The sequence below is a fragment of the Chenopodium album genome, chromosome 4 (assembly GCF_948465745.1).
Source record: "Chenopodium album chromosome 4, dcCheAlbu1.1, whole genome shotgun sequence".
Taxonomy (NCBI): domain Eukaryota; kingdom Viridiplantae; phylum Streptophyta; class Magnoliopsida; order Caryophyllales; family Amaranthaceae; genus Chenopodium; species Chenopodium album.
In genome coordinates, this window is record NC_137837.1 from 68,450,813 (window position 1) to 68,464,148 (window position 13,336).

At 31.4% G+C, this 13,336-nt stretch overlaps 1 protein-coding gene across 1 annotated transcript; it reads left to right on the forward strand.

Moving 5' to 3' along the window:
* Positions 1-4,620: 4,620 nt before the first annotated feature.
* On the forward strand, positions 4,621-7,346 carry LOC145627140 (DNA-directed RNA polymerase V subunit 7-like). Its single transcript, XM_081679531.1, has 2 exons — positions 4,621-4,765; positions 6,537-7,346. Exon 2 carries the CDS (start codon positions 6,542-6,544, stop codon positions 7,067-7,069), a length of 528 nt encoding a protein of 175 aa, XP_081535657.1. The 5' UTR covers positions 4,621-4,765; positions 6,537-6,541; the 3' UTR covers positions 7,070-7,346.
* The last annotated feature ends 5,990 nt before the right edge of the window (positions 7,347-13,336 follow it).

The window sequence follows — 13,336 nt, forward strand, 5'->3', positions numbered from 1 at the left end:
CTCTGTTCACTGTTCTTCCCCCTCTTTCTAATTAAACCCAATTATCCCCTTGCAATTACTGTTCTATGTTGCGACTCTGCCATGGCAGGTTGAATTGAATTCCCATCCCTCCCAAAAGAATAAGTGAAATTTCTCTCTCTTTCTTACATTTGTTATTAACTACCAACTTTAGTGTGCTAATTGAATTCGTCCTTGCATTTCTTTGCCTTGGGTATGAAAATGAAAGCAGCTACAACAAGGAAGCAAGGTAGGGGGACCAGTTACATAATCATCCAAAAAGACAGGTAAAATTTCTGATTTTTATAATGTTAGGGTTAAGTAAAATTTCCACAACGACACTTTTGACCCCCTCCCCCCCTCAATCATGCTGCAAAAACAAAAAAAAATTAAGGAACGATTCAATTTAAGAACCCTAGTTTTTCGAATTAACCTTAACTCATAATCAGCCCTAATTTACATAAATTCAGTTCCAAATTTCGAAAATTACCTGGCTTAATTGAAGATCCTTGCACAAATCAAAGTAATGAAAGGGAATAAATTGGGTTTAATTGGAAAGAGGGGGAAGAACAGAAGAAGGAAGAGGAACAGAGTACTTCGAGGGAAAATTTAGGGAAATATTAGCTTGGGTGGGTTTTCGTTGACCACGTGAGATGCACGTGGGTAGTCAACGTCTGAAAATATTTTTATAAGGAGGTTTTTCACAAAAAGTTCTTTTAAAAGGAGGTTTCTGACAAAATTTCCTAATCTTTATTAATTAGTTTACAACACGTTTGCCTAAGTAGCCTAATTAATTAACATGGATTTGTCCAAATTCTCAAAATTATTCAACAATCACATGAATTTATATTATTACTCAGAAACCGACCTAATCACATATATTTGATCATCACGAAATCACCGAGTCACCGACTCTTATAACGGCTACCTAAATTCTAGATTTTAGCAAAATTTATATTTTTGGTAGATTTTACCTAAGCTCCTAAAAAAAACACAGGAAGGTAACTAAAAAAAACAAGTGTTATGAAATATTTGTGGATATCCATTATCCTCCCTTGTATCCTTTAGAACAATCTAGATCTAGGGTTTATATTCTTATCCAACCAAACCTTAATTATATTGTATGTATATACCTTATCATACGGAATAATAAATACACAAATTAATTCCTTCTCCATCTCTCATATTCTTCTTATTTTACAACACGTTATCAACACCAAATCTCTAGCCAATTGAACATACAATACGATAAGCACCATAACCAAGAAAGCCAATACGAGAGCCTTGCACGTTTGATTATAGTCATATATAACAAAGGTATAACAAAGGTATGCATATACTCCATAGTTATTTATTAGTTTCTCTAAATTGGTGTGGATATGGATTGAATGTGCTATATTTCACGACTAACGATATTTCGTATGAGAAATTTTGATGTACTATGATTAAGGGCATGTTTACATTTATGAGAGACAAAAGTGAGTATAAGTGAATATGAATGTATACAAGCACTTCTCTTTATCATCATAATTACATTATTTCAAAAGCTATTGAGATGTCTTATTGGCACTATATTGACCTTATCCAATAATCATGTCTATTAAAATCTTGTCTAGTAAAAACACCTTAAATTTGACAACTTTTAACTATTAATATCTAGATTATATATACTTGCAACTTCAAAGTTCAAATTTCACATTGTATCCATCCAACCTTATTGGCTTATTGAGCACACCTTCATTTTTCGAATAAGATCAACCTTCGATTGGAAGAGAACTAAGCTAAGTTAAGCTAATATATAATGAGTTAAGTATGAAAAAAGGGACTCAATTCTTGCAAAATGTGGGGAAAGGGGACTCTATTTATTTTATAGAGGGTAAAGGGACTGATGGACTAGAATGGGTTTGGGTTTTCGGTGGGTTTTAATAAAATAAGGGAAAAAATTGAGTCTCTTTGGTTAAAGAATTGAGTCCCCTTGGTTAAACAATAAGGGAGTTTGTTTGGTGTTTTTTTTTTTTTTTTTTTTTTTTTTTGTGTGTAAATATTTTAATTTAAGACCAATACAATTTTTTTTTTTTTTTAAAAAGTCCCTTCTTTTTTTTGGAACAAAAATAAGGCATAGAATTACAATACTTTGAATGTTTATTTTCTTCAATTCATCATCTTCATTACATCCTCGACCTTCCAACTCCGATCCACATTTCTCTTTAAAATCATTACCATCTCATAAACTAACGCTGAATCACATGGATTGTCAACCCGCCTACCACTTAATATAGCCCCTACCACTTAATATAGCCACGCACACCCATTAATTACTTTTTTTTTTTTTTTTTTTTAACAGTTTGGGCATATTAGAAATCTCATAAAAGAGTGTTTGACTGTCTTAGAAACTCTCCTTAATGACCTTGTTTTGCAATATACACTAGGCATATCGATAATCTTTATTTTATTTTAATTATTTTTAAATTTTAGGGCTCTACAAGCCTTCACTAAAATTGCGATGTGTGCTTTTGCTAGAAATGCAAGACAAATAAGCTACAAACTAGAGAAAAGAAGAACATTAAAAAAATTACTAAAAGAATTATTTTTTCGGATAACAAACATTTAAAAAATTTCAAGAACAAAGCTTTTGTATTGCTGTTGCACTTTCTTAATATCAATTCAAACAACTATATTTTTAAAACAATCAGCAGAAATGATAAAATGAAGGGATTGAATTTGTCTGGTTTAATCAAGGCAATAATGAGGGGACTCAATTCTTTATAAGGGACTTAATTAATAAGGCAATAATGAGGGGACTCAATTTTTTATAAGTACTACCTCCATTTTATATTATGTGCAACATTTACTAAAAATAGATGTTACACTTTATTTGCAACAAATGTTTTCTTTTCTTTTATTGGTTGTCATTTCTCTCTATCTCTCTCCTCATCACATGCTTTTTTATATCTTTCTCTCCATTTACCACTCACATACAAATTTTGTCTAGGAATCCGTGTCAATGTTTTTGTTGCACATAATACGTAACGAGGTAGAATTAAGTTTTGAAAACCGCCACTTCAAGTAGCGGTTTCTCCCTGAACTGGTAAAAAAAAAATCAGTTTTTTCTAACTTGCTTACGTGGACGGTATTTTGAGAATAAAAGAAAAAGAAGTTGTAGTTAAGAAATTGGAGTTTTTCCCAACATTATGTTGGGAAACCAAAGATTATGTTGGGAAAGAGCTCTCTTTAACTTAAAAATGATAATAATATTCTTGTCAAAAAAAAGAAATGATAATCAATTACATTATACTAAAGGCGAATCTGGTATGACACTTGTCAGGTTTTGATTAAAAAAATTCCCGCCACTTTTACTTTCCTTTTTTTTAACAAAATAGTTATGAACATTATTTTATAATATCCTATAATATTTAACTTTAAATTTGACAACTATATATAAAGTATATATTCTACATGCATTCAATGAAAATATATATTTTGACATATAATATTTTATAATAGGTATTTTATCAATTACATTATACTAAAGGCGAATCTGGTATAACACTTGTCAGGTTTTGATTAAAAAAATTCCCGCCACTTTTACTTTCCTTTTTTTAACAAAATATTTATGAACATTATTTTATAATATCCTATAATATTTAACTTTCAATTTGACAACTATATATAAAGTATATATTCTACATGCATTCAATGAAAATATTTTGACATATAATATTTTATAATAGGTATTTTATGGAAAAGAAAATCAAGTATTTGTTTCAATTAAAAATATTGATTTTTATTTTTGATTAATTATTGTTAAATTAACATTATAATTTATAAATATGCTAAGTAAAAACCGTGCATTGTACGGGACTTAAACTAGTTTATAACTATATACTAAAGGCGAAACCAAAGATGAGACATGTCAACTTTTGGTTAAAAATTTTCCGCCAAAATTTTTTATTTTTATTTTATTTTTTTGCTTTTTTTTTTTTTTTTTGTCAAAAAATCTTCTTAGAAAAGATTTAATATACGTAATACAAAGTATAATATTTTCATTCCTTTCTTACAAAAATAATATTTTTTCCTTCCAAAATAATCATTATGTTTCTTCCTAATATATTATACTCAAATATTAATTATTTCATTATTTTTTTTAATTATATTTTCACATTTTAAAAGTGGTCAATTTTATATGGAAGAAGAAAAAAAAAAGTTGTATATATAGATATGGTAGATGGAAGGCTAGCTATACATACATATATATATATATATAATTTGTTTGTCAAAAAATATATATATATATAATTTGTTTGTCAAAAAGAAAAATAGTACAGAGCATCACTTTGTTGTGAATTTTTAAACACTCATAGTCAAAGGAGTATTTTTACAAAACTCATTTTGTTAATAAGCTCTTTGTACTTTATTTGATTTTTCGTATTTTATTTTAGTAAATATTAGAAATAATAAGAAAATAAATATATCGTAGTTAAATTTTTCATGTGATTTATAATACTTTTTGACAATTTTATTTTTGAAATTAAATACGAATTATTATGTTACAAGCACTAACAATAAATATAATTATAATGTTACACCAATAATAGTCTGAAAATTACCGTGCAAAGGGGAAAATATAATGGAAGGGAAAATGGTTTTTTTTTTTATGCACTTCCACTGCTCAACTCTCCCTCTCTCTCTCTCCGCCCTCTAGCTCCCCCTCTCTCTCCTCCTTCTCCATTGAAGCGCACTCAACATCGCACTTGACGTTCTCCACTAGGTAAGCTGTTGTTTCTTTTAGTAATCTTCATTTCAATTTCACAATCTAGGGTTCATATTTCATCTTATTTTATTCAATTTTCAGTACAGTAAGTGTAGGGTTCGAAAATCTCAACTATTGCCTCTAAATACTAACATTATGAAGCGATTATGTTTCTAGAAATTTGATAATTGAGTCACATATCCCTAAAATTATGTAATTTGTTTGGTAATTGAGTCAAATTTTGTTGCTAATTTGTTTTTTTTTTTAATGCTATTTCGATAATGTTTCTCGAGTTCTGTAAAGTGTGATTGTTATTGTTATAATTTGAGCTCAACCATTGTTAAGGAATGTGTTTTGTTGAACCCCTTTGAAAGAATTTGAATGCTGATTATTCTTTTAAAGGTGGTTTGTCTTTTGGCCTCATTTTTCTCTCATTTCTTGTTGAAGAAACCAAACAATTAAAAAAATTGTCCAATACTTCACCCCGGGATTGGGCGTGGGTTTCAAACTAATTGTTTTGCAAAAACCCGTTTGAAAATATTGCTCATTTATAATGAAGTGATTCAAGTGAATAAGAATTGAATCTTCTTCAGGGTTTGATTTTTTTGAGAATTTTGCATGAGATAAGGATTGTTTCTTCTTCCGGGATTGGTGTTGGTGTTTGCCACAGATGAGGCTTCAAAAGGTTTTGTTTTGTTTTGTTTTGTTTTTGTTTTTGTTTTTATCATGTATTAAGCTAAGAGAAGAGGGGAAGAAGGTAAGGGATTGTTTTAGAGGGACTAAGGAGAGGAATTTGCCATCATTTAAAGGGGAAGAGTGAGAAGAAGGTGCGACTTGGTGCCTCTATTGTGATTTGTGATAGCAAATATTCCGTAGTAATCATCAACTTCGTGTTTTGGATGAAAATGGAAAGAAAAAGAAAGAGAAAAGGGGAAGAAAAAAAATAGAAATTGAAAATTTAATGCCAAGAAATAGTTAAACTCCCATTATTGGGAAAATGTACCTTGTTACAACATTTTATGATTTATAAAGTAATTTACAACATTTTTTTTATAAGATAGTTTTTCGTAAAACCAATTTTATAAGGTATGGAGTAGTAGGGGTCTAGGGGAGTACCATTAATTTCCCACAAATTTTTCCTTGAATAACATAACTTTGGGCTCTCATTATGTTCCTCTGTAAATGTTGCTAAGTAATAGGAAGAATACACCTTTTTGGGCTGTATTTTCAGGTAATTAGTCTCTACAACTATCTTACTTCCAGACAAGCCCTAGCCTATAGCTCTACCGATAACATTTTTTCTGTCTTAAATTTTAGGTGACTTTAGGAAGGAAGAGTGTCAAAAAGAAGTTAATTATGAATGTATGGGTAGTGAAGGAAGGAAGCGAGTATATGGGGTTACGAAGTATGAAATACTGTATAATTTCTTATGCAAGGAACTTAAGTTCATTTTTTTTTTTTTTTTTTTTCCCTGCTCGTGTACTGATTTATAGTCAGATTTTTTTTGAGGTTTTCATGTCCTTGTCAAGCTTGCATTCATAAAATCCGGTTTCCCTTTAATGGTATCGGAGTGGTAGCTTGAAAATGTGTACAAGTTGATGGTAAGTGGTGATGATGGGTAGTTTTATATTTGCTATAAGTTTACCTTAATTGAGGCATATATACTACAGAGTATGTAATTCCATTTTCTTATGAGTAGAAAGTTAATAAACAATTGCTGCTGATTGAGTATAAGTTTGACCAGGCAACTTTGGTTTCTGTTGTAACTTGTTCATCTCTTTGTATCTAGAAACAATGTTCATCAAAGTACAACTGCCTTGGAATGTGATCATCCCTTGTGAGCATATGGATGTCAAAGGATTGATGCTGCAGAAGTCAGTCATACTTAGGTTGATGGAAGATTTTGCAGCCAAGAAGGCAACAAAGGAGCTTGGCTATCTGCTTGCAGTCACAACTCTGGACAACATAGGAGAGGGAAGAGTCAGGCAGCAATCTGGGGATGTTCTGTTTCCTGTTACCTTCAGCTGTCTCACTTTCAAGATTTTCCGTGGAGAGGTTTTGGAAGGAACTGTCCACAAGGTCTTGAGGCATGGGGTGTTCTTGAGATCTGGACCCATTGAGACCATATTTCTCTCTGCTCAGAAGATGCCTGGCTATCAACATGTTCCCGGTGAAAATCCTATGTTCATAAGTGAGAAGCAGTCGAAGATCGAGAAAGATGTGGTGGTGCGCTTTTGTGTCATCGGGACTAAGTGGGTGGAGACTGAGAGGGAATTTCAGGCTGTGGTTGGATTGGAGGGAGACTTTCTTGGACCTGTCTGATCTTTTAACATGTTGCATGCTCTGCCTGATCTGGTAAATCCTAAATTCTGGGTAAATGTTTGCTAAATTATATTCTAACTGTAGTAGGATGTATATATTTGGTGTTACACCATCAACTGTTGCTGAATGTGCTTGGTTCAAAGCTTTGATTTCGGAAGTATTAGGGTAATGTGCTATGGATTGTTATTAAACCTGCCTATGAGCTGTATGTAAGCATTTTTAAAGATATGCTGGTAGCTTTACAACTTAATTACATAATTCCCCTAATCATCTGCTATATAGATGTTGGTGATTGAGAATTAATACTTATTTGTAGCTAGTAGATGCTCGTGAATGGGATGTTTGCAACCCTGATTATTAAATTCAAGCAGCAATTGGGGATAGTGAGAAAACGTAAGAACCCTAATTCGGAGTGAAATTTTTGAAGAGAAGGAACAGATAAGTACATATCAAAATTACGGTGAAAATTTCACCAGTGGAACAAAAATTTTCGTGACGGAGAAATTGAGTGAAAAAAAAATGGGCGGCTTACTGCTTAGGGTCTTGGTGGGATTGAAATTGGGGGAATTTCACAAGAGGGAAATAAATTTGTCCTTGGCGCGTTTATTAAAATCTTATAGGCTGTAATTTGTTGCACTATAGTTTCCAATACGAAGTATAAAGTTTTGAAAGAACCGTTGCCTTAATCTGTAGCAGCAGTTTGCAAAGGCGAAAATTAAAGGCTTGAAAACTGCAACCATAGACGCTATATGCAATGCTTAGAAAACTGTTGCTAATTTTGTGTTGCCTAAGCCCCTTTTGTTTTTTTTTTTTTTTTTTGACAAAAGAGCTATCAAATAAAAGGAACAACAACCAAAAAACAACTATCAAACCAAAAAAAAAAACTAAAACAGAAAATACAACAACTGACGACGTCGGGCACAACCAGCCAACCAATGAGCAGGATTGACCCACAAACGAGGAACCTTTTGAACCTGGCAAACTAAAAAAGACTGAACCAAAGCCCGCAACTCCTGAATGAGCCACCAAGCAGAGATTTCCATTGAACCAGAAGGAGGAAGAAGAGCAAGGAGGGCAACACAATCTGTATAAATCCGGATTTTCAAAAAACCTTTACGAATCGCAAACTCCAAACCCCATATACAAGCCTAAGCCCCTTTTGTTGTAGTGGGTATTCATGTGCCATTTTTCATATCGTGTCATTAATAGATATTACGGAGTATTAGTTTTCTCATTGGATCAGTTTGTGTATCATTTATTATATTAAAGCCAATTTTAAAATCGAAGTATCAATAATTTCATACCTACATAAGTGAGACGATATGTAATAACTAGAGCCACATGTGTTGATATTAGACACAAAAGAATGTCATCTTTTTTAGGTTACTATTACTCTTCAACAGGACGATCGTATGATGCTACGAGTATTGTTAGTTTGTTGTATTACTAAGAAAAAATTGGTAATATTAATCTCAACTTTAGGCCATTTATTTACTTATATTAATCCCAACTATCGATTATTTTCTAATAATCCCAATTTCGGTGGGCATTTACTTCTATCAGGTCATGATCAGTCAACAACCTATTATAACAAGTTATTTGACACGTATCAAGCCCTGATTGGTCTAAAATATTAATTAAAATTTTTTTAAAAAAATTAAATAATTTGGGAAAAACCAAAACTACAACCCCTCCTAACGGACCACCCTAACCTCCACTTCCACTGCCCAGCCAACCACCTCCCTCGACCCTTGCCAGCCTACCGCCTTTGAGACGCTTCTCCCTCAACGCAACCACTCCGATTTCCCTCCCCCACTCAAACAAGATTATACTTCATCTAATAGAATACTACCGTTAACAGTATGTATATTCATCAAAGCCTTGTACTTGATTAGCTGATAATGACAACTTTGAAGAAGTATACAAAATGTGAAAATTAAACTAAATAAACTCCGTAAACTTTTCCATTAATCTCATACATTCCATGTAGTACATTACAAAAAGTGGTGCTCATAATAGCTCATTGGCTCACACTAAGAGTCCAAAAATTACCATTAACTGAATTCTTACTAATTATTTAATTAATTAATAAAGCATCAAATTAAAATAATGCAAAAAACGACATACAAGAAGATTATACTTCATCTAATAGACCATACACTTTAACATAAACGTACTCCATTAACTTCGAAGCAAGCTGTTTAATGTGTTAATTCTTCTGTTCTCCCTTCTTTGTCTTGGTCTTCTTCTTTTTCTTTGAGGCCGCATTATTACAACGATAATTGTGATCACCAATACAACAAATATCCTTGTACAAACTACCCAAACACTCTGCCATGGTGAAGTTGTAAGGCGGAACAACCTCGTGATCACTATCTTCACTGTAATACTCAACACCATTGTCGTCGATGATACGAGGCCTAGGATTATAAGGGATCGGATGAGGATTATAGGCTTGCACCATGTTAAGATTATAGGGATGTACCAAGATTGGTAAAGGAAAAATAGGTAAAGGCATTATATATGGCACAATATTATTACGAGAAACAATAGTCATCTTATTACTTGTGTTGTGTAGTGTTGTTTCGCGTAAAATAAATGATCTTGCAAAAGAATTTTGATGTTAATTGAATTGCAAGTAGTACATGATTTCTATGTCTGGTTTTAAGGGTATTTATAGAGTTTTTAAGTTGATACTCCTAGCTCTAATGATTCTTAGTCGGTTGAAATTGAATGTTACATATTCTACTAATTAGGAAAGTTTTTTTGAAGGAAAGATTTAATTAGATATTTTTAGTAACTTGGCAAACTTGCCATGTATTAGTACTACAAGAATATAATATTTGAAAGTATTGTTAATGGTAATATTTGGTTTTATTTGTCGCCGTAAATGTACTTTCCAACTTCCATAATCGTAGAGAAGTCATCATGCTTATTATCATCTATCAACACAAAACCTATCTGCAACTTGCAAGAAAGCCAAATATTTTATAACTAGCATAGTACCCGTGCGATGCATGATTTATAAATCAAATTATTAAACCCGTAGGAAAAATAAAAATAAAAACAAAGGTAATTCATTTACTATTAAAGGACTTGGTTACTAATTGTCAATAAAAAAAAAAAAAAAAAAAAGTTAAAGGAACGTTATTTGAATAGTATTTTATGTTATTTGAATTTCTTTTCTTTTAATTTTTTATAATGTTATTTTATTAATTGAAAAATAATTGAATAATACTCCACATAGCTATATAAGAAGTGGACTAATTTATTTATATCTCCCGTTTAGAAAAAACTAAAATTTTCTTATCATACCATTCACATCAGTAGCTACCATCAATCTAATATATACATGTTTTATTTACCCGTCTCACTCATTCAATCTATAGACACAATAATAACCTTATATTTGACCTACCAGAACATATATTTTCCTAAGTTAAGCATTGTGCCAAAAACTATATATTATATAATAGTATCACTTATAGAGTTATAGCACGAGTATTATTTTTTAGGGCTTATTTGGCATTATTTTTGGTTTTTAGTTTCCTATTTTTTTTTAAACTAAAAACCAAAAATAGGAAACAAGAAAAAGGTGTTTCCACTTTTTTTGTTGCCAGTTTTCAAAATTATTATGATTTTAATAAGTTTAAATAATTTTTTATTCAATATGTGACATACATTATATATTTTTATACAACAAAAAACCAAAAAACAGAAAACCACTGCCAAACAAAACTTTAATTCTAATTTGTCATTAATAATTTAGAATTTGGTCAAAATTTTATTGGAATCCGCACCAAACCACAAACCGTAATTTGGTCATTTTCAAATACCGCACCACAATTTTCAAACCGCAAACCGCACTCAATATAACCCTAAATATCATATTTCAGCAGCGCAGAGCAGGGTTAGCAAGGCAGAATAAGTGTCAGCAAATTATTAATACTCAGTAGAGTACAGCTAAGCAGGGTTCAGCAGAGCAAACCAGACCACAAGTCCATAACAGCTCAACTCAAAATAATAGGGTTTAAATTACAACATCAATATCAACTTTCCGTATTTAAATATATATTTTTTCTTATATTATATATTTAATATCTTCTAATATAATAAAATCTCGTGCTATTAGTTAAAACACTATTTAAATTTAACTACCCAATTTTTTCGTTTAATCTTATTTAACTACTCACAAAACGCAAAAAGTTATGTTTCACCGACTCTTAACTTAAAATCATCGATTTTAGTGTCATAATTTGCTCTATTAAGGTTATTGGTGTCATTTTGACCATTTAAGTCCGATTTGAGGTCAAAACACCCAGAAAAGTATCGAAAATGACTCATTAATTTACGTGTGTCATGCAAATCGATGTAATTCTTAGCAATCAAAATGAGACATTTTTAATAATTATTTTTAATTCTAACATCATCCTAAAGCTCCAAAATGACCCCATGCAAGACCTTAATAAAGCTATTTTGGCACAAAAATCGATGTTTTATTTATTTAATTATAATAATCAAACTTTTTGTTACTAGGTGGTAAAATTTATAGTAACTTTTCGCGTTTTAGTGGGTGGTTAAATAAAATAAACGTAAAAACGGGTGGTCAAATCAAAATATAATGTTTTGAGGGGTGGTAAAATACAATTTTATTATATATGTAGCCCTTAGGGCTATGTATAAGCATTTAATATACTTTCTAAAATGGAATTAAGTTGGAAATTCATAACAAAATCATGCGTAGATCAATGTAATGAATGTTAATCTATCCTCATTAGGGTGTTGTACAACATTTACTAAACATTTTGTAGTTGGTCAGGCTCGAACTCGTGATCTCAAAGTCACAAGGTGAGTTTCAACCAACTCCACCAAACTTTACTTGGTTCACAATCTTCACATACTATCGCTTTTGCCTTTTGGATTTTTTTTTTTTTTTGGTGTTTATAGAGCCACAAGGGCGGGGGTGAGAATCGATCCCATAATCTCCCAAAATCGGGAGGAAAGCTCTAACCACTTGAGCTATCCCTCACTCTCTCTTGCCTTTTGGAATTTAATGGTACAGTATTAATTATTTCGTATAAATGTATAATGTTTTTAAAAATTGAGATTCTTCCTCTATGCTTTACTCATAAAATTTTCACAAAAGTTTTATAAAAGCAGGTTTACAATAATTAGTGTGTGGCTAACAAGAGGAAACTTGCCCCTACTTCACATGTGTGCAAATTTACCCATCCAAAAATAAAAATTAGAGGCGTTCCAAACGGAGGGTTGTGAGACATTTAGTAATGTCTCGCAGGGTTAAAAGTGTCAATTAATATGTAATTTGAAAATTGCCACTTGTGGTCTTTCGTTTTGAGGAACAGTACTCTGTTATTGTCCTTTTGTCTCATTATAAAAAATAAAAATTAAAAAAAAAAAGCTTCAATAAGGGGTGAGCATGGATCGAATATCCGATCCGAATTTAGTTTTCGGATCGGATATCTGTATCCGAAAATTGCTACTCCCTTCGTTTTTTTTTAAGTGTTACAGTTTGACCGGCACATAGTTTAAGGCAATTTAATTGACTTAAATAAAATAAGAGATAAGTGGGGTAGTTGGAATATTAAAAAATTGTAAAAGAATGATAGTGGGGTTAATAGTTTATTGTAAAGTAATGAATGTGAGAGGAAAGATATAATAAAAAAGTAGTAGTGGGTTTGGGTGGGGTTCATGAGAGAAGAGAGATATAATATTTTAATGTAGCTTTTTACCAAAAAAAGGAAGTGTAACACTTAAAAAAAACACGGCCGGAAATGGAAAGTGTAATACTTAAAAAAACACGGAGGGAGTATATTTGATATCCGTATCTGTCTTGAATTGGAACCTTTGTTGGTTATAATGATACCTGTTAATTATAGAGACATTGTATTGGAACCTTTGTTGGTTATAATGATACCTGTTAATTATAGAGACATTGTTATATCAGTTGAACCCTACATAGATACATTATATTGGAACCCTAGTTAGTTACAATGGTACACTGGTTAAATGACATTTAGTGGTACTATAATTGAATAAATCAGTTCTCTAGTTACTCACAATGGTGTTTAATGAAATACCTTTGACAATTTGTAGGGTACCACTTAAATTTTGTAGGGTTTCACTAAAATTTATATAAAAAAAAAGGATATTACTAAAAATTTGTAGGGTAAAAACCGTATTAAACAAATTAGAATTAGGATTACAAGACAAAAATGAGCTCTGAGAATTTTTCAATGTCATCTAACT

What these genes read in the sequence shown, in the direction of transcription:
- LOC145627140 (XM_081679531.1), top strand. Translation starts at nt 6,542, where the DNA reads ATGTTCATCAAAGTACAACTGCCTTGGAATGTGATCATCCCTTGTGAG.